This window comes from Acromyrmex echinatior, chromosome 4 (genome assembly GCF_024713525.1).
Source record: "Acromyrmex echinatior isolate Ae372 chromosome 4, ASM2471352v2, whole genome shotgun sequence".
Classification (NCBI taxonomy): Eukaryota; Metazoa; Arthropoda; class Insecta; order Hymenoptera; family Formicidae; genus Acromyrmex; species Acromyrmex echinatior.
Genome location: NC_141855.1, coordinates 12,523,333 through 12,545,971, shown reverse-complemented (window position 1 = coordinate 12,545,971; position 22,639 = coordinate 12,523,333). Strand labels below are relative to the sequence as shown.

Sequence of the window (22,639 nt, the reverse complement as noted above, 5' to 3'; positions counted from 1 at the left end):
TGGCTCTGGCTTTTCGATAAAAACAAGTGATTAGAATTAAACAATTTTTTCTCAGTACAAACATAATCTAGGTCAGAAGAATTCTAGGCGCGTTCTTTCCGGATTCAGTTTGCCGAGATTTAATTATCGTGACTAATTACACAGTAACAGTAATAATCATAATAACAGTAATAATCGAGAGTCCCTCTTTACAGAGTCCGCATTCTTATCTTTATCTCCATCTCAGTTTCGCCGTTATTTAATCATACTCGTCGTTACGACGACGTTCGCGCCTTCCGTCGTGACGCTGAAAAAAAGCGTGGGAAATTTTCACGCGACCTCACGCATTTACGCTTTACGGGAACGTAATCGACGTGGCGTAATGCTGCACGTCGATTTCCTCTTTTGTTCCCCTCTGTCTTGTATGTACCAGAGAATGTACGTACGAGATATGACGTTTTGAGAATAAACACGAAGGTAAAATGCAGCACCGTGCCGTGAACGGATTAATGCGCATTCCCGGACTTCTATGCGTGCAGGCTGTTCGTCGTCGCCGTCGAAAGCTTTCTCTTAAAATTTAAGCCAATCATAAATCTCGTTAGCGTCGATTCAAACCGTACGGTGGCGTTTATTGTCGCGTCGGCCTGCCTTTGAATCATTTCCTCGACATCGGGTTTTTGAGCGAACTCTTCAGGAACGAGGGCGTCAACGACGAGGGCTGACAAACGTACACGATTTATTGTACCGCATCGAAATAACATACGTATCGTTAAGGAGTCATTAACCCGGGAATAGTCATCTGGGATATTTTTATATCTCACTTGTGGAAAAATGTGAATTGAGATAAAATATTTTTTAAATGTGCAATTTCATCGAAAACTCGCAACAAAGAAGCATTATAGTACTTAAAATCTTTATGTCTTTAGAAATATTGTATTCATAATAAGCAAATTCCGTTTAATCTATTAATTTAGTTTTTACTTACTTTTTTTCAGAAAATTGTGATTAAAAACATATCCATAATGTTCTCAAGTACTAATAAATTGGATATCAATCAATAATGTACAATATATTGTTAATAATAATAATTTTTTTAATTAGGGTATAAAAACAATGTGATCTTTTAAAAAATTTGATGATTACTTGACTGATCTTAAATGTGAGATTCCTTATAAACACCTTATAACAGTCAACAACATCACGCTTGTCAAAATATATAAATATTGAATTATGTAAAGCAGTATAATATTTATCTTCTTGAACTATCTCTTTCGGGGTTTTTTTATATTTTTTTTCAAAATAAATATTGATCGAGTAACTACTATTCCTCTCTATAAATAAAATTTTGATTAAGTAACTGTACAAAAATAATATTTTATTTAATATTGATTTTTTTTTTATGTATCAATTTTGTATATATTATATATATCAATTTTATATATATATATATAAATTAATTAAAGCTAATAATAAAATATTATCTTAATTTAAAAAACCAATTAAAGAAATATCTGTCAATTCGACGGCGGCTCAAGTCGATTCGTTCATCGCGGAGTTATCGAAAACGAGAACGAAAAAGACATAATAAAGACACAATGTTTTACGATGCACTAAGCCGTAAATAACCATAAAGTTCTTCTCTAAATGCCTCTTCTTCATTCGTCTGTAAAGAAATTTATTCGTTGGAGCCCTGTTTATCGGGACGGATCTCTCGATTCGTTCACAGATTTCTACAGATCCTTGAAACAACCACAAATCTATTATTATTTGTCTATCTAATATTATTTGTCTCCATAAGATTCATCGTTAATCTCCCGCGTGAATAATCTCTAGCGCATCTCGAATCACGCGCGATTACGTAAATATTATTTAATATCGTCTTGCCGCGTGCGGAATCCAATAATAATCGTCTGATAAAAAAAAAAACGATTTTGTTGAAGTATCTAAAAATTTAGTTAGATACATATCTAAAAATAATTTTGTTGAATTATCAAAATAATTACGCACACTGAGAAAAAAATTGTACTAAATTTTAATAAATACCTATTTGAATAGTACTAATTAAACCGTAAATAAATATATACTAAAAAAAGATTATTAAATCAAATTAATAATTTTTGTCCAAATAAAAATATCTTTACATTTAGTAATATATCTTTATATTTAGTTGAAACTATGTAAACAACACACACAAATGATTTATTAAAATTTAGAATATTTTTTTAATACAGGAGTTTCAAGCAATGCTGCTGAAAGTTTTGACATTTTAACAACTAGTTTGAGTATCCCACATAACTATTTCGATGGGTTCAACAAAATTATTTTCAAATCTGTATCCAGTTAAATTCTTAAATACTTCAATAAAACTTCTTCAAATGTAACAATTGTCTTTGTATTACTCATAACGGATTTCACAACTTTCTCGACATTGCTTCGCGATATCCTGAGCCTGTGCTTCATCGAGCACGGCGACGATGTTGGGAAAAACGGTACGGTTCATACTCAGTCCATAGTTAATTTAGAGCTCTACAAGACGCAACAATTGCCCAAGTGCTCCCGATAAGTCCGATGGAGCTCACCGCATTATCGCCACAGAAATTCCATAAATATCCGGCGAACTCGCTCACAAACATGCCAAGGCTTTATCTTTCGGAAATTTATGTGTTCCGCAGTCGAACGTGAACCGTGAGATGATTTGAATGGACGATCACACGTTATTGTCATCGATGTCGTATCAACGCAGCATTATAATAAACATAACATCACGTTACAACATAATATTACGTTATTGATTGTCTCTTTTTCTTTCTCCGAAAAACAAAAGTCATTCGGACAAATAAGATCCGTCAAAATTGCGTGACAGGAGTACATTTTTTAATCATTATTAAATTAATTTACATTTATCGCACTATCGTACTCGTTCCTCTCCCAGTCTTTATCGAACGTATTTCTCCGCGCCTCTTCATTAACGTTGAATTTATTACCTTAACGTGCAGCTCTTATTATCGGGTATATAATCGTCTTACGTATATATGATATCGCCATTGGTATTACCCGGATGGTATTTGACGTCCGTCCGACGCACTGACGTGCTAAAATTAAACGCATTTTCCTTCAACAACATTGCGCGCCTGACGTTCGTAAATTCCAACAAAGTATGCACCAAGAACACGGGGGACGTCTGTTTAATGAGGCATACGTTATACAACGTGAGTCGCAACGCAGCGGTGGATCATGATAAATTACGACACGATGCGCGCTACGGTGAAGTTTATAACTGGAAACAATTAATGGCTAACGCGATTGACCGGTTGACTTGTTCGCGGCTGGCCGCCATGAACGGATGCGACGAAATCGCGGGACAATCTGTACCAGAGATACAATTATACGGTTCCCACGATTCAATCTCTCTCGCCTTAACTGATTAGCCGCGGCTCTCTGCAATCTCAGAACCGCGTCAAGGTTCCCCGGACCGGATTTTACGTCTGCGGCTTCGGCGATACCGAGGCGAATGATAAACATCGAGTGCTTTCCAATTGCTCACATTTTAACACAAACATACACAGAGGCGCACAAAGTGTAGCATTGTGCACGACTCAATTGAAACTGAATATACATGTACATATAAAAATATATACTACACTGAGAAAAAAAAGTTGTTGTTTCAAAAAAATATTAGCTGATTCAACTAAATGTAGCGGTCACAGATAATATGTCAAGCAAATATTTGTTAATTCAAACAAATAACATGTTTAAAATTACAAGATTTTGTTAATCTAAATATATAAATATTTAAACTAAATAATCATTACGAACTAAACGCATTTAGTCAAATTAATAACTTTTTTTCTCAGTGTATGCAAGTTCGAATCCTAGTAAGTTTAATATTTCAATCAAGATTATCAAATTAAAGCAAATTCGATTTTGGTTTTATTAATATAAAGTTGCGTCGTCGAGAAATTTTATAATATCCTTAATTCAAAAGAAAATAAATTCTTTTTTTGAATACACGAATTTATATAAAATTTGCAATAAGTATATTTTAAGATTAGTATCAAGAAGACATTTTTTTTATTAAAGATAACCGTTATTTAAAAGGAAGAAAATAATCACTTTTCTTAGCAATAATATTTTTTTATGCATGGCTTCGAATAGAGTTAGATTGAATGTAACTTTTTGCCTGTATTAAATGAAAAAAGCAAAAATACCGACGTCTTCCAAACTCATTTATAGCCACCGCGATTAACAGTAATTGTAATTGTCACTAGAAAACACAAACTTACACAGCCGACTACTAGTAGCCTTTAGGCTAAATACGGATGTGTAATGTTGTGTCGACGATTATAGTAATTGGAAAACACCCATCGTAAACTCTGATCTTTTAATTCCAGCGGATTCGCTCTGAAAAATTAATGACGCGTTGTCGCCATTTTTGTCCATTTCTACCAATATATGTTAACTTTAATCTTAGTTAAATTTATTCTTTATCCTTTTCTAATTCTTAAAAGTACAAAAAGACGGAAAGTAAATTAAACCCAGATTAAAGTTAATCTGCAGTGATAGAAACTGGCGTTCGACAATAACAAAATATGAGACAAATATTTTCTTAGGATAAGCGCGAGATACCTCGTTATCCTGTCACTGAAGCTTTTATTAGCAGCCTCTGTTATCCATGTTATCTCGCTGTTTGATCTTCAATTGACGGCTCATTAACGTCGTAGTCTCACGTGACTTTTCCTGTTTCAACACTTTGTAATCGAACTGGTAGCGAGCATTCGTCATCAATATTCTTCTTTCTTTTACTGCATGTTTCGATCATAATTAGTACAGTAACAATACAGTAAATACAAAAAGTATTTGACACTAATTACATAAAATGTAGAGAAAGAACGATTTTCTTGAAATGTCTAATATAAATATTTGGCTGGATACTGATCTGAAAATATAATTTTGTTGGATCATCAAAATAATAATCAAAACATAGAAATCTCAAGCCATGCAATTCTGCAAAAAAGTTTTGACATTCTAGCAATTAATTTAAGCATCTTATGTAATTATTTTGATAATCCAATAAAATTATTTTCAGGTCTGCATCTATTATAACTGAATTTGTAGATATTTTAGCAAAACCGTGTAGAAGCATAATAATACAATGAACATTGCAAAAAGAATTCATCAATTCATACAGAGGATGTTTTTATAAAAAGTCTTATTTATAAATAAATTATTAATTAGCAATTAATTAACAATGAGTTTATCCTAATGTAAAAGAGTTTCGTAAAAAATAACCGTGTTCATGATCTTAAAAGTTAAATTTTTCGATTGAGACAAATACTTTTTATACCTTCAAATAAGACAATTTTTCATTTTTGCTTATTATTAATTAGCATATTATAATTATTATACATAATTTTTAGGTAAAATAATTTTGAGAAATATATATCTTACTTTAGTTTTTGTTAATAAATTGCTAATTAATGTTTACTTTCTAAAAATAATTTAAAAAATGTCTCCTTTCTATATACAGTATACTAATTATACAATATTTGTTTCATATAACATTATGTAATAACTTAAATATAGAATGTCGTAAAATATTCGATTATTTTAGATGACAACGAGATGACAAAAAATGTGATAAACGACAGGTAATTCCGATTCTTTTTGAGCAGTCTCCTTTTCTACAAATCGAAATACCTAGGAATTCAAGAGGGCATCTCCCATCGCGTCGGATTTAACAAAGGCAAATCACGTTGGAATTTCCCAATGACATTCAAATTTCACTTGCGGCCAAGTTACTTCGTGGTCCACCATGGCAAAATTTTATTCACCACTCGGGATAAACTTTCGAATTGGTCGAAATAATGTGTACTCTTTTTACATTGTAACGAATCGTACGAGTGTAAACCGGAATTTTATAATAGGCGATATGAATTTTCGGAGAAAGTGGCGGCGATTTAATAAATTCGTCGAACGGTCGTTATTTATACAGTGCGGCGATACATTAATTCACTGTTATTTATAGTCGTCGACTCGACGAGCGAAAAAAATGTGCGAGCAACATGCACCGTATAATTATGAAAATTCCAAAGAGTGAATGATTGGCGAGAAATATAATTTAGAAATGATGATAATTGAACGAGTTGGGCGTGATTGCGAGCGCAGAAAGCTTTCTGAAGGCGGAATACACTAAGAAGTTTCAGAGTAGCACCGATTACTTTTGTAAACTCAATCTGGAAGATTAAAAAAATAAAATAAAACAAATATAAATGATACTCTGATTTCTCAAAAAAACTTCAATTTGCATATTCAGATTTACGTGACATACACAAAGCCATATTAAAAGCATTGAAAAATTGAAGTGTAAAGTAAAAAAAAATGTGGATATATTATACTATATTACCATTTATACTTCAAAGGAATCCTAAAGCCATTTGTATTATCAACTAATCATAATTTTTTAATAATTACTTTTTTCCTCTCTTAAACTGATTTGAAAATTTGATCTTTTTCCAGGATTAAAGTATACGCATTAATACGTAATTTGTGAGGTGGAGTTTATGTCAAGAACGACAAAAAATTTTTCTTAAGATTTCAATTTTGAAATTTTTTGTCATTTTCGGAATAAATTCCATCTCACAGACATGTATTATATGTACACTTTAATCGTGGAAAAGGATTTTCGAATCTATAAAAGAGGAAAAAAGTAATTGTTATACAAAAAATAGGACTTTAATTTTGGAAAATCTTTTTTATTAGGGCCTTCGATCACAATTTCGCAAACTCAGGATTGTTTGTGCATATTATACGCTTCCGGAGAAGATATTATTTGGTACGTATGACCTACAGAATTTCTGCACTAAGGGAATTATAACCTGAAGTGATAGCTGTGAGAGCTGAAATAAAGTGAACTTCTAATCTTGTTTCCAATTTTCTCGTCAAATTTAATGTAGCCGGTGTTTTTTTTTGTGCGTACTTTTTGTGTAAAAGGATTTGGTGATCTATAAAATTAATTCGGAGAAATTGGCAATCTGCAATTGTCGGCCTTTATATACACAGATTTAAAAATCCTTTTCTGCAATTAAGGGGATTCTAAACCAGCAAGAATTACCGACAATTGGTCATGTTGATTTAGAGTCCTCTTAATTGTAGAAAAGGATTTTTAAATCTGTGTATATAAAGGCAGTTACAAAAATATTTATTTAAAAAATAATCGGTGAAACACTGCAACAGATGACTTCAGAGATGACTTTTTCAATGCACAATGTCGCTGCATTATCCACACGATCATAAATCTCACCATTTATCAATCCTTTGACAAGTTACACGTGTGAAACTGATGACGACATACAGAGACAACATAAATCAATAATCGATCGCTAGAGAAATAATTAATTATCGCGTGAGTATTATTAGAATTAATAATATATCGGTATGCAAATCCTCCCGCTAGAGATCGAATTTCAAAAAATCTCAAGCGGCGAGTTAAAGCCATCAGTGATAGCTTCTCAGGCAACGAAGTCCAAAATAGAGGCAACATACTTGAAGATATCTTTCAGACATCTTTAAAGCGTCTGCAATGAGACATTTTAAGGTGTAAAAATTAAACTTTAAGCCTTAAACCGGAAGAAATCGACTAATCATAATCGAATGTGAGAAGAATAATAATCGACTATGGTTGGATTATTTTTTACGCCTTGAGATCTCTTGTAAACATCGCTTAAAACGCCTTTTACAAAAATGTCTATGACGTCTTCAGTCTCGTTTCTGAATATTGGTTGTCACTTGTCAAAATTCGTTCAAAATTAAATAATCGACAGCGAATTGATGTCATCGTTCACCGAATGATGTCATCATTTTTTTTTACGAGCGAAATCATCGAAACTTTCGAGTCGTTGGAGGATCGTCGTCACCGCACGCGTATTTATTGCGACACTCCGCACTTGGACGGCTTTTAGAAACATGTCGGAATTACGAGGAACGATCTACATCTGTAGGAGTAACGAAATTGCGTCATCATGGGAATCGCCTGTCGGAGAAAAAGTTAGGCTCGCGATTGCGACACCCCGTTCGTTGACACGCCGATCCCAGCGGCATCCGTCAAGTCCTTCGCACCTCGAAACTATTATGTCTCCATTGCTGTTGAAGCTAATCTATAATGTGCTCTTTGCTTCCCATTCCTTGCTTTCATGTCTTTTTCTCTCTTTAACTATTTTATCAATCGTATTTCTTACAATCGTATTTCTTATCCCAAAGTTCGTCAACTTTGTAAAACCCGATTTCATTCAAAATGGAATTGCATCTAAAATCGAATTGTAGCAACTAAAAAATCTTTTATCGTAATTAGATCCATCTATTTTAAACTTTTTCAAAGTTTCATATTTTTTTAGGACTCTATTCCAATTAGCAGTATTTTCGTCATCGATTGGAACAATTTTCACTTGAGTGAGATTTCTCTGAAAAATTCAAAACGTGACAGAAAGTAAGAAAGATTAGGTAAAAAGCACATTGATTAGTCCTTAGACTATTCCAAGATTTCTAATGTTCAATTCGTATTTAAAGGGTATTTTTTTTACGCACGCGTGTCGTACGCGTGCACGCAACATGTGGCGTGTAAGAACGCACAACGCCCATCGCTGTTGGGTAACGCCGTATAACACTCAAAGGTTAATTCCTTTCGCGGAATGCGTATATACACGATGTAACTTGATACGCGTCTGCGGGATGAATTGTTGTAATCCTTGATAGGCAATCACGGCATATCATATAATTTTTGCGTGACATTTATACCTGGCGGAGACTTCCTCGCGCATTTCGATGTCTAACGGTAGTTAAAGTCTGCCGTTGCATTCAATCTTTTACTTTGTCATTTGACTTTGCTGAACCTTTTCTGCGCGAATAAATGTATCTCGCAAACATTCCCTCTCACCTCCATTAATAATCATTAATACATCCATTGTGCATTCGTTTATACAGCTTTCGTAACAGATAGTTTAATAAAAAAAGAATTAAATTACCATTCAAGTATTTTGTTGTATATTTACATACGCCATATATTGCAATATATCCTCGAGCAAAATTGCACGTGTCCGACTAAAGATCAACTTGATAGTTACACATATTTCTCACCGCGGGTCAGAAAAGTAAATGTACCAATTAGTAGCCAGTTAGACTTTTAATTATGTATACGACTCCAAATAAATTCGTTATTTCTAAACATTTAATAAGATGAATTTATTTAAAAGTTTAATATTAAAAATTTTTGTCATTTTGTTCAATAATTCGATCATGTCCATTGACTGGTACATTTACCTTACTTAAGGAATTTGTCTCACCTTGCAATTCTTCGTATCGCACAGTGCATCGGCAGATGGCGAACTGGCTGTGCGATCTCGCCGGCTTTCACGTTTTACAATAGAAAGATGAGAGCAAGCGCTCGTTGTGTCGTGCAGAACTGGTCGGCCATGTATTAAATATCATCGATGCCGTTGCACGCACGCACGCACGCACGCACGCACGCGGCAGGTATATACACGCAGGAATGCGTGTACCAGCCGCGGCCGGTGCGGCCGTCGCGCGCACGTGGATGCTCCGAGCTCGTTGCTTTATTATCGCGAGAACACCGGGAGCAAGCGTGGCTCGGCACGCACGTGCTCGTGCATGCGTAAGCGAAAGTGGGGCAAGAAGACGGACCACCCACGCGTGTGTCCTAACGCCGCGCGAATACGCATCGGTGATCCTGAAGTCACATCGCCGGTTTGTTTATAGATTCTCATTGTTTTATTGTCCGGCGAACCTTTTACCTCGCACGTTTACTTTGTATTTCGAGCAAAAACTGTTCCGAATTAAATTTCGCAGAAGTTACGTGCTGCTCCATGTACACACTGAGAAAAAATTCTGGTTGAAAATGAACGAGAATTCGTATTGATTAGAATTCTGGTTATCTCAACTAAATTAGAATATAAATAATAATATAAATTATGTAGATTCAATAAGAGAGAGAGAGAGAGAGAGAGAGAGAAAATTTGATTTGCCCATTTTCAACCAGAATTACAATTAATGCAGTCAGATTCTTTTTCTAGTGTACAACATTATTCGTGTAGAGTATTCAGGAAATCCCAATCTTATACATTTATTAAATATATGAATGCTATTTATATACAATATTATATAATATTGTATTTAATGCAAATTGTTTCATAATTAAAAAAAAATTTTATATTTATGTTCATCCAAAGAATGTATAAATCATTATTATCAATATTTTTTCAATCGTAAATTATCAGAAAGAATAATGAAAATTGAAAAACAACACACAATGTTGAAGTGTCAAAAACGCTCCATGCGAGTAATTACGTTAAAAAATCATGCAAGTAATATATGAGAATTAAATATTTAATGTAATGATTAAATTTCTGAAAGAGAGCTATAATTCTTTAATCTGATCTGGCCAGACATCTCAGATTACATTTGTAATAAATGTATTTGTGAAAATTATCATGTTTCCATGTTTTTTTTAATACTTATAATTACTAGCACTCAACTGAAACTATTCACCTGGGAAAGTTGATCTTTTTCTTTCTTCCTTTTCGAGAAAAGTATTTGTTTGATGTTTTGTGATGTAACATGATGTAGGATATTCCTACGCGTTCTATGCACATTCAAGATGAAACGCCCACGCTCGATGCAGGAATCCTATTCGACTATAAAATATAAATATCATCGACTATGTAATTCTAGTCGACAGTATCAAGTTGAGTTATACAAATTCTAATCGGTTTGACAGTATCGAGATAATTCTAAAGCCGGTATAACCACGTGGCTGCATGACACCTGTTGCATGCGGAAGATCAGCAAATATCGCGTCGATGTGTTACACTGTTAGAAATGTTCTTAAATTTTATTAACTTTTAAGTTACACAATTTGAATTTAATTTCATGACATTACATTAAATTTAATGTATTTATTGTATAATAATTAAAAAGTATATTTGTGTACATAAAATTTAATGTATTATTTTTCATGAAAATTTATGAAATTTGTAAAATGTACTTTTCATAAAATTTTATTAAAAGTACATTAAATTTCATGTACATTTAAGTAACTACTAACTTAATTTTCAGTTAAATCATTCATTACTTTTAATTTCGTTCATAACCACTTCATTTACATTATAAAGGAAGCGCGTGTTTACATTTCTAACAGTATATATCTTCAATAATGTAAAAATTTTCATAGCCATAAACGATGACGATTGTCATTATTATCCTCTATCTTAGCAAATTTCTAGGAAATTACATTTACGACATTAAAAGTTTACGACATTAAAAGTTACATAAATCAATACCAGAATGTTAAACATTCAAGCTTTAATGATATTTTACTTTTCTCCGTGAACACAAAAGGCTAATCATATATAAATAAAAAAATAATATAAAAACGGAAAGTAACGCGATTATATATACAAAGAATAAATATTTGTTTTATTTCAAATTTTCATACATTATTCTACTGAAAGTAGTAATAATTGGAAACTAACTTATCGAAGAATTTGAATTTCTTTCATGCATATGCTGAGAGAGGGTTTGTCTCAATAGAGAGAGAGAGAGGGTCCATTAATCGCCTAATGTAAGAGAGACGAACTCTATCTCGGGACGAAAGAACAAGAAGATTCGGAGAGCTGCTTTCGCCGTTAATGCGCGCGTTCGGCAGCGTGCACGAAAGACGAAAGCCTGCGTGGAATAAAACGTCCAGGATTGGATAATGACAAGCCGCATCGCGGTGTAATTTCGCAGGAGGCGAGGACTATACTCCGGTCTGTCGGCACATGCTACCGCCGCCGTGACCGGGCCTGAGGAACGTCATTAAGCACGATGACGTACCGCCACCGCGACTTTCCACGCAATAATACTGTTAATAATCGAAAAAAAAAAAAAGGAAAGAAAGAGACTTCACCCTTACGACTTCGTCTGAGAAAGTTGCACACTCAATGGATGTAATTAGGGTAATCGCGACGGTATCGATAAATATTAACTGAGAGTAATTATCTAATTTTATTTTTTACATAAATGACTACCTGGGATATTTTTATACCCTAAATAAAAACACTATTATTAATCCTTAATATCCATGACTGAGTCATTCGTTTTCTGCACATTTCTTTTCTTTGAAAAATTAAGCGCATCAAGTAATTATAGTTTTAATATTTATATACAATTTTTTTAAGTACACAATCTCATAATACTTTTCGAAGATGTGTAAAAATTGATTAATAATTTTTGTTTATTTATTAAAATAACAAAAATTAATTCATGAATAACCCATTATGTGTAAAAGAAAATCATTGTGTGTACTAACAAAAGAGTAACAACTCGCTATTGTACATTATTGATTGTTTTTTGATTATGTTTATATTGTTTATTGATATTTGAGAATATATTATAAATATGGATTTAATCACAATTTCTAAAAAAAGTAAATATAGAAACCAAACAAATATAAAGCGAAATATAATCACGTTAAATAGTTTATTATGGCAGTATTTCTTAAAAAATCAAAATTTTAATATAACTTTTTATTACGGGTTTTCAAAATTCTGCATTTAAAGGTTCGAAAAAAAAAATATGTTAAACAATACCCATACAAAATATTTTACAAAATACCCATATTTTTCAACAATTTGTTTTTTTGCCGCTGAGATATAAAAATATTCCCCAGTGATTATTCCGGATGATTATAAATTAGGAAGTTTAACGTGAAAGTGGACCGTAATTTATAAAACGATTATATTAGCGACATCAATCTCGTGATCTCGAATATTCGAAAATTTAAATTATTAAAGACATATTTATGTCCCCTTAAATCTTCGCCGTCGCAACAAACGCGACGGATCGTTCCTAACAAATTCCAAGCTTGCATTAGAACCAATCAGACGCATTGAAGTAAACGAGACTGATTACGGCTGCCGCAACCTCGACTTATTTCGATGACGCTCAATCAACTCCGCCGTTATACTCTCAGAGAAGGAGGAGGGAAACGATGACACGCTGATTTTCAACTTGAAGAAAATACTGCCGGAGTGCATTCCTGATTTATAGTTATTACACGAAAAGCTGACGCTAGTTAATCGCACCGTCTCTCTCGCTGCGGCTCAACCTGCCGGTTTTCCCCTCCTGGGTGTCTTCCCCGGAATGCGGTCCACGCTGGTCCGCGTGCTTGGAGGCGCCTAGGCGTATTCCTTGACACACTTAATTACCGCGATGAGGATCTAACGACAGCGACGTGGATCCCCGGCCTTTGTCTCTCCTCCCGGCATCGGAGTGTAACGAGCGACTTCTCGCGTCTCTGCAGTTTCTCTCATCGCCGGTTTTTCTTTTTACTTCCACAAACCGATCACCGTCGACAGTCGACGTGTGCGACGTGTTGCGCCGGGGTGTATTTGCAGAACAAAAGCCGCTTATGCATCAACAGCGAGCCCTTCGAGACAACGTTCGAACGAATCGACGTGGAAGCGACGCGATGCGCGACGAGACGCGACGAGACGAGACGAGACGAGAGAGGCCAAGGAAGTCTCGACGGAGGTCGAGCTCCTGTTCGTCCTTTCTTTTACCTTCTGCTTTTCTCTCCTGTGCCTCTCTCTTTCTTCTCATGCGACTCATTATGCTCTTTTTGGCGAACCTTTTCGTCGAGCCGATCGCCTTTATGCCTCGGTCGCGATTTCGCAGATCCTGTAGGATGTGTGGGACACGCGACACGTCCCCGAGATTCAAAGAACAAGATAATGTCTGGAAATATATCCTCTCAAATCGTTCCGAATAGATCAATTTCAAAGGAAGAATGACGGTGACACTAAAGATACATTCTCTCAATAAAGATTGTCGTTTCGGGAGGTGTTTAATTCTGAGATCGCATAAGAATGGAGCGAGACTCTAAAAATATATCTTCTTAAAGGATCGTTATCCTGAGGCATTTAATCTTTAATTCACGAGAGAGAGTGACAATGCTCTGAAAATACGTACATTATCGAGATGTCATCAACCTGCAGCTTTAAGATTTCGATCACGAAACTCGACGGAATGAGGTCATGATGACTCGAAATACATTCACGGAAAGAAGGTTTTGTCGAATATCTAAAAATTTAGTTACAGATCTGAAAGTAATTTTATTGGGCTCTTTATATCACTTTTTACATCTTGCCTTTTTACCTTTTATTCTATTTCTTTATTTTCTGTCGTCCAAGAGAAAAAGTGACAAATTTTAATAAAGATAAAAGTTAATAAATTTAGAAAAGACAAGAAACATAATAAGAAAAAAGAGAAAAGGCAAGAAACAAAAAGTAAAGAACATACTTATTATAATATTGTAGACTAGATTATTTTGAGCGAAAAAAAAACGAAGAAACAAGATAAGAGGCAAAAAAGTATGAGCAAAAATAATAACAAGATAAAAAATAACAAAGTATTGTATATAGAACTGTTTCTTTTGACGGCTTCGAAGTTTTGGTAGAATCGAATTTTCGAAGTTTAAGGTGCTTTGAAATTCCGAGCTTCGAAGTTTTTTCAAAGCTTCGAACCTTCGAAAGTATCAAAAGTAACAACCCTAGTAAAATAAAATATAAATTAGTTATATAAATAAAAAGCAAAAAAACAAGGAGCAAAAAGAACACATTGACTTAATAGATTAGACTTAATTCGCGTCTTGATACTCTTGATCTTTCATTTGACTCGCAATCTTCGACGTAACATTGTACAACATCTTCTCGAAATTAAACTTTCTCTCGAGGTGCATGATTAACTCACTCGGCTCTTTCCTTTTATTTTTTGGGGCCTCTTCGAAGCCCCGATCCTTAAACGGATGCGGTTTCAATGGGACGTAAATCAACGCGCGAGGTACAAGCGGTAACATCGGCTCTCGCCATGCCACGATAATAGAGACGAGATGAGGCTGGTCGTGCGGCAAAGATAAAGATCGCAACGCGTATAATCCGTCGCGGCATGGCGTTATCTACGACAGGAACTGCATTCGGTCGTAAGATTGTTTACCCGGGTCGGCACTTGACAAAGGGACACGCCGATCATTAGCAGCGTCTAGGCAAACAACCATATATATATGCCAGATCGCGCGTACTCGCGGATACGACGACGCGAAGTATGCGAGGTTTTCGAAAGCGGAAAAAGGAGATCTCCGTCGGCACGGATCTCCTCTGACAAAATGGGTCTCGCGCCGAGATTAGGCGAGGCAAACGCGAAAACTGGAACCGGAAAGAAAAGAGCGGACGTCCTTCGTGAAGCCGAGGCCGCGGCTTTTGAAACTTCAAACGTTTACGATGAAGATACGTTTCTCACGTTTCGCTTCTCCTACGCATACAGTATATTAGTATAACGTAGAATAAAAATATAATATAACCGTCCGAAGCTGACAGTGCGTTTATTAAACACAGTTATAAATCCCTTTGTCTAAAAAACGACAAATCTCTTTGTGCCGAACAAATGTAAATTCTTTTTGTCAAATCAATTTATTTTCTTTATGCTACATCTGACAATTTGAATTTTTTTTATTAAACCTCCCATGTAGAATTTTGCGCTTTCACAAATAATTTTGCTTTGAAGTATCCAAAAATTGAACTAAGATACAGATTTGTAAATAATTTTATTGAAAAACTCAAACTGAGGCCGCTAGAATGTTAAAACTTTTTATATTGCTTATCATAGATGAGATTTCTACTTAATTAATTATTTAAGTCAAATATATTATATTTGCAACTTAGATTCGATTTCACCAATTAAGATTAATTTCAATCTCGATTCAATGTACTCTTTTATCTTTTTTTAATTCTGAGAGAATTATCAATTCTCATAAACAGTAAGTTAAAATAAGATCGAAGTTAATTATCTTACTAAATTAATTTAGTCAAATAAACAGTTTTTTTTCTTATTACCAGCGGATATATATGAACAATATTAACGAAGCGTACGAATAATGTAAGGTGGAATAGGCTAAAACAAATAAAAACGCGCGCTTGAGAGATGCGTGCGGCGCGATATGAGAGGAGAAAAAAAAAAGGAATGGAGGCACAGTGAGATCGAAGGATTAAGGACCCTCCCTAGGCTTTTTCTAACCCGCGTGTTTCGTGCGGAGCGTTTTACGAGACTAATGATCTGGACGACCACGCGACGTGTCACGCGTCTCCCCCTGGAACGGCATTGTCGTGCTTTTTCATCGCACGGTGCACAGCTCCGGACAGCTCGCGTTTCAGCGGAGACCGCGGGTACCTACGTGCAAAGGTAATACCTTTTTCAGCCCGGCCGGATGGTCAACGAACCTGGGGCTCTCGCCCTTTCTCCTTCCCGCGAAGGTCCGCGCGCTCTCGTTTGTACTTTCACGTACGGAACGTTAAGGTACATTTCCCGTCTGATTTACGGGCGATCTATAAATACGGGCGTACGTCGGCGTGCGTGAATCAATGGGGAATACTACGTACACACGCGTGTGTTTGATGCCTCCGTGGCTGCGAGGACGCCGGGATTTACACCACCTGCCTACCCTTGAAGAGTTTCGGAATAGTAGCGGGAATACGCCGCTTTAATAATTCGCAAAATCTATTTTCGTACGATTATGACGTTCGCCTGGGGGTTAACTCTAGTCGAGAAAGTCTTTATCCGTGCTTTTTTTCTCCTTTATGAATGTAATTTTATCTATAGAAGGTAATAGCGCGGGTAAATCGCAATAAGTCTGGCCCATTCGATCTAGATTATTTAAATATAGCTCGCACACCCGCACGACAAGTAGATATGTTGTAATATCTAGAGATACGAAACTAATTGCTGAATAATGCTATATCAATCATTAGCTATATCAATGATTTCTTCACATTGATATTTTCACATTGTATGTTAAAAATTGTGATTTTACATACCGCACTGATAGTTTTACAATTACTTAAGTTAAGTTTTGTCCAAGTATAAATATAAATTGATGCGTGAATGGAACTACAATTTTTAACTTTTACGAGAAAGTCACTGTAGTGGCGCTAAAATAATCATATTTTCAGGCAAGAAATACAATGAAATTAATGAATTGATCTGTAAAATTTTAGAAATAGATCTCGCTAGAAAGAATGATTTTGCTGAAAGGTATAAAATTTTGTTGGATTTAGATCTGAAAATAATTTTGTTGAATCATCAAAATAATTATATCAGAAACTAAAAATTATGAGTAATGCTATAAAAAAATTTGATATTTTATATAGCAACCAGTTTGAGTTACCGATAAAATTATTTCGACGGTCTAACAAAATTATTTTCAAATCTACATCCAGTAATATTCCAGATTATTAAACATCCAGAATATTCCTTTCAATAAAATCGTTCTTTTCGTGCGTCATTTAAAAATTAACAATTGGATAATAGTTTAAACGAATCATTGATATAATGAATGAACGCAGATAAATATTCAGATAAATAATTTCGTAACTGTAGATAGGTACTTTAGATAGGTATTTGAAAGAAATGTTCATAAATGATAGAGGCGAGCTCTCCACATTCCAGATCTCATGACAAAAAATTCCCCCAGTAGATTGGGATAATTTTCGTAAGAATAGAGAGTTTTTGTAATACGTTTATCCAGATACGATGAATCATGAGATACGGTGAACATTAAAGTCAAGTTGTCTTCTTCTTAACAACTAATTAAAAAAAGGATAACATGACTTTAGTTATTGCAAAAGCTCCCTATTTTTGTCATATGAAACCGGTGTAAAAACGTGAAACTCGAGATACGGTCGCCGATAAAATTCAACCGTCCTCTGGCGTGGAAAGGGCTGCAAAGCTGACGTTATTCAAGTAATCTCGACAACGCGTCGTCCTCGATCAACGAACTCGAAGGCGCGAATGAGCGCGACGTCATCGTCACCGTGTTCGTCTCTTATCGCCTCTGTAATAATTTAGGATTTATCGACTTTTTTTTCCACCGCCGAGGCGCGAATCGTCGATACGCACAAGGCGGAGACTCTTTTTTTTTATGAGATCGATTTTAAATAGTCTGGCATTGAGCCGTTCGACCATTCGCTTTTAAAACCAGATGCTGTTCCTAGATCACTTTCTTTAAATGAATTCATAGATTCTTCTTCGTCCGAAAATAATCCTATCGAATGCGTGGATCTCCTTTTCGCAATTTTCAAAGAGCCTCACACTAATCATGTGCTTAAAAAAATGGCTGCAGTCAAATTGGATGAAATTGTGATATTTTATAGATTATGAGATGTTGAAAAAATACAATTACAAAAAATAAACAGATTTTGCTGTATCCTTGAAAGTTGTTATTTTTTTAATCGGACTCAAAAGTACTTTAAATTACTAAGCTATTCATTTTTGATAAATGTACTTTCTAAATTCATTGGAGTGAGATTCACTCTAAAAAATTTAGAGAATATCTTAATACTTTTATGCACAGAATAATTAAATAAATCAATTGGTATAAAAAAAGCATATAGTTCTTTTTCAAAGAATAATTGCATATTGCAAATTGCGTAATTTTTTGAAAAACGACTATGTGTTTTCTTTACATTACACATCAATTGAGTCATTATTATTCTGTGCAAAAGTATTAAGGTACAGTTACTAAAGAATAAATAATTCAATAAATAAAGTTACATTTCAGTCCGATTAGATCCAAAATAGTAAGTTTTAAATGGTGCTACAGTAAAATCTATTCATTTTTTATGATTGTGCCTGGAGACTTTTGATCAGCACACACACATTTCATAATCTAAAAAAACATCACAGTTTCAGTCAATTTGATGAAGTTCGCTTTTTTATGTGATTTGTGCGGAATTCTAAGATTGTCAAAACAAAAATTGCGCGTTGTAAAATAATTAAAATTCCTTTGGATTAAAAATTACGTTTGTGGTATAAAATGCGATTTTCATTATTTACGCGCAGCATAAAAAGACCATTTCGCAAAGGCGTCACCCACTTCTCGTCAGGCTTGTAATAGTAATTCAAAAAAGATTTTATTGCCCGATTATCTTTATTCGTGAAAAAATTCGAATTATTGAAATAATCCGCGACTCATAAAAGCGCGAAGAATTTGGAACGCCTTATATATCGTTAATATTTTTGCATCAATTTATGATACCTAAACTGCAGCTTTCGCAATACACCATATATTCTCATTCGTTCTGTCTTCATGTATCGCCCATACTTGGCAGAACCAATACAAAGTATCATAATTTTTAGAGAAGACATTTCGATAAATATTTTCTTCTCTCGAGTTACACAATAGACATTAAGTGTTTCTAAGTAACAAGGTAAATACAAAATTTAGGATTGGTATTATGATATATTAATATATAAAAAAATACTTTGATTATATCGCTAATAAAATAACGAAAGAAAATGCCGAGGACTGCAGTTATACTGTTAGATTTATATTAAATTATATCTAATTTAAGTTATTTTTAATTATTCTTGTAGATCGCCACTGCTCCTACATTGAAAAAAAAGATTGGCTGTTGCAAATTAAATGATAAAATATTGACATAGCATTTTTAATTTGCTGCAACAGCCAATTAAAAATGCTATGCCATATTCAGCCAATCTTTTCTTTCAGTGTACAGGTATTCAACATTAATTTAACTAAAACAATAAAGTTAAACAATTTAAATAAAAAATATATTAAATTTTACTCAAATTTAATTTATCATTTAGTGCACACGTTAATACACTGTTCACTTTCAAACTAATTGATCATAGATATGAATTAATCAGATGTAGTTATTTTTTTAATCACATGTATTGTTTTTGTATTACATATAATATATTTCGACCAATTTGGAAATTAAAAATAACAAAATGTTATTTAATTCAAGGAATTGGTTTAAATTTGCTCTTTTAATATTTAACAGTATACGATACTTTGTATTCTCGCCATTCTGCTGTGTCGACTAGACGGACCTACCTTTGAAGGATCAGGTATCCTCTGGAGCCCGAGGCCTTGCACGATGCTTCTCCTGATGATCTCTAGCTCGTCGTCGCCAAGGTTGTTCCTCGGCATTCCTAGTTCTTCCTCTTCGACATCGTCCTCGAGAACTGACGATGATGATGGCGCGGTCAGCACCATGTCGCAGAGCAGACTCGTCGCGAGTAGTCCCAGCAGAAGAGTTCGCTGGACGAGGCCGATCCTCGGCAATCTCCAGCGCGTGTCCGTCTTGGTCCGCCACGCACGTCCACCGGGATCAAGTTTCGCGGGAAATCGCACCGTAGGCGACGTGTCTCTTCGGCGTACAATCTCTTCAGCGAGAACGCACGGTTGCTCCTCGCACGAGGATTCGACGATACCGATTTCGATCAGTCTGGGACCACTAGTCCGAAGGTTCTCCGTGTTGACGTCGCTATCAATAGGTCTTCCGATTTCGCGGACAGTTGTCGATGATCCTCCGTTCACTTCATGGAGCACGATACTTGAAGTGTTGCTGGATAAGGTACGTCCGTTGCACTCGGGAAAATCCGTGGTACTGACGAGCGGAATCTCGAAAAACCGATCTTCCCTTCCTATCGTAATATCATTCACCGTGCTGCGGAATATCTCTTCACCTGCCGCGATTGACCTGCTGCGAGTCAGCAGGTCACTACCAACTCGTCGATTCCGCCGTTCGATGATAAGGTCGCGGGCTGGTCCACGCCGCGCGAGAAACGTGGTCGCGTCGATCGAGACGCAACAAGTGTGACGGTCGTCGTCAGCAATCCTGACGTTCCAAAATCCTGCCGAGTTCGTCGCATCGAGAGCACAGTCTCGCTCTGCATGATCGCCGATAACGTCGATCCTTGACGATCTGCTCGAGTCGTCATCTGTCACGGCATCGCCTTTATTTTCCGCGTGCCATGTATTTCTACGTGGTCGCGCGATCGCGGTCAAAGCGTCCCGACGTCTCCGACGTGCAATGAAATCGCTACGTGCGCTGCTGATCGTCTGCGACGTATCAGCAATCCCCGAGCGTCTTCGAGTGTATTCTTCTCCTCTCGCTGATGCGATAGGGAATCGACGATCGGCGGCAGCGTTATCGGGAATTACGCCGCTTGTTGTGCTGCATTGTGCCTCCGCACCACCGACTATCACCGCCGCCGCCACCGTCGTTGTCGTCGTCGTCGTCGTCGTCGTTGTCGTCGTCGTCGTCGTCGTTGTCGTTGCTTTCTCTTGGCGCTTCTTCTGGTGGTCCGCGTTGTTATGAATAATACCACTTCGAGGGATTATTGAGAGCTTGTCCATAGCCAGGGACACAATCTCGTGGCCGGTCTCACGCCGGCTGCTCGAGTATCGGAGTGTGGAGTGCCGCGTTTTAAAGGTTTTGCTGGTTCTCCGATATTATCGATTACTATCGAAGGCTTTGCTGAATTCTTTTCTTCTTTTTCTTCTTCTTCAGGGGATTCCTGAAGATGAAGCAAACTAACTCCTCAAACTGGAGCTCCTAATTATTTAAATTGGAGCTGATATGGCCCGCTGAATGCCTGGTCTTCTGACGAGCGGACGGATTCTTTGACGAGACAAATAATACTCCTAGATCCGGTTGGTATCGGCTGATTCCGGTTACTTCCGCGTTCACGGCGATCTCTCCGCGAGAATCGTCTTCACGACACGTCCGAGAGTGAGAGGATCTTGTGTTTCGTTGGTACAATCGAGCGACGTTCCCAATCGATCTCTTAGGAGTCCACGCGCGACTAATTCTAAGAGCGCGTCGCCGAGGCGAAGATCGAAGCCGGATGTTCAACGGGGAGAAACTTTTCACGTCGTGTTTTCTCTTTCCGTTCCGATAGAGTCATCGCGTAAAATGTCGCGATTGATCGACGAGTAATTAATCCGTGGTGCGATATCGTAGAACGGGTCCTTTCGACGATTTTTGCCGTCGAAGATTTCGCGGAGATGAGCTTAAAATACTTGTGTCTTTCTTCCTGGCTACTGCCGTCTCTCTTCTTCCTTTCTCTCCTTCGGCCGTAGGAGGAGGGAAGGAGAGCACGAGGAGACCCGCTTCGTACGAGTGCCGCGTGTCGACTGCTCGCCGCTATGATATCGCGTGTGCATGTATATATCCAACGAGTTCGCTCCCTCCGTGGCGCGGCGCGTCGCGCGACGCGCGACGCGCAATGCGCGCGCGAGGAGTCCGAGGAGAGCGAGCGAGAGAGAAGTCCGAGAAGGAGCGAGCGAGTTGAACTGATTGTGAGATTGTGAGCAGAGCCGAGCTGAGCGTTGAAGGTGTCTCGTCGAATGGGGTGAATTTTCCACGTAAGAATAACACGCGTAGGACATCCTAATCTTTCGTAATTCTGATTCCTAGGAGACATTTAAAGGACGTCCGGATTTCACGTTATGAAGGCTGCAAAGAGATAAATGCATTCGACAAAATAAATCTCCATACATATTTCAATTCTAATACATATAAATTCACGTTATTCTTATTCGGCAAGAGATAACCGATTACCTTATCGTTAAAATTGTTGTTTGACTTTTTGCTGATTTGCTTGAAAAATGTCAAAAGACATCTATTTATAAATAGTATACAGGACAAGAGAAAACAACAGCAGAATACATGAATAGATTTTTGTAATTTTATATGATTATGTATATTATTGATACTAAGTTTTATTGTTAGTATATACGATGGGTCGT

General features: G+C 36.2%; 1 protein-coding gene across 1 annotated transcript in view; it reads right to left on the bottom strand.

Moving 5' to 3' along the window:
* The window catches only part of mav (TGF-beta domain-containing family member maverick), a 47,871-nt gene extending 25,561 nt beyond the window's left edge, over positions 1 to 22,310 (bottom strand). Inside the window, exon 1 of the mRNA XM_087405013.1 lies at positions 19,937 to 22,310. Coding sequence (XP_087261139.1) covers positions 19,937 to 21,244 — 1,308 coding nt within the window. The 5' untranslated portion in view covers positions 21,245 to 22,310. The remainder of the gene's footprint in view (positions 1 to 19,936) is intronic.
* Between the last annotated feature and the right edge of the window lie 329 nt (positions 22,311 to 22,639).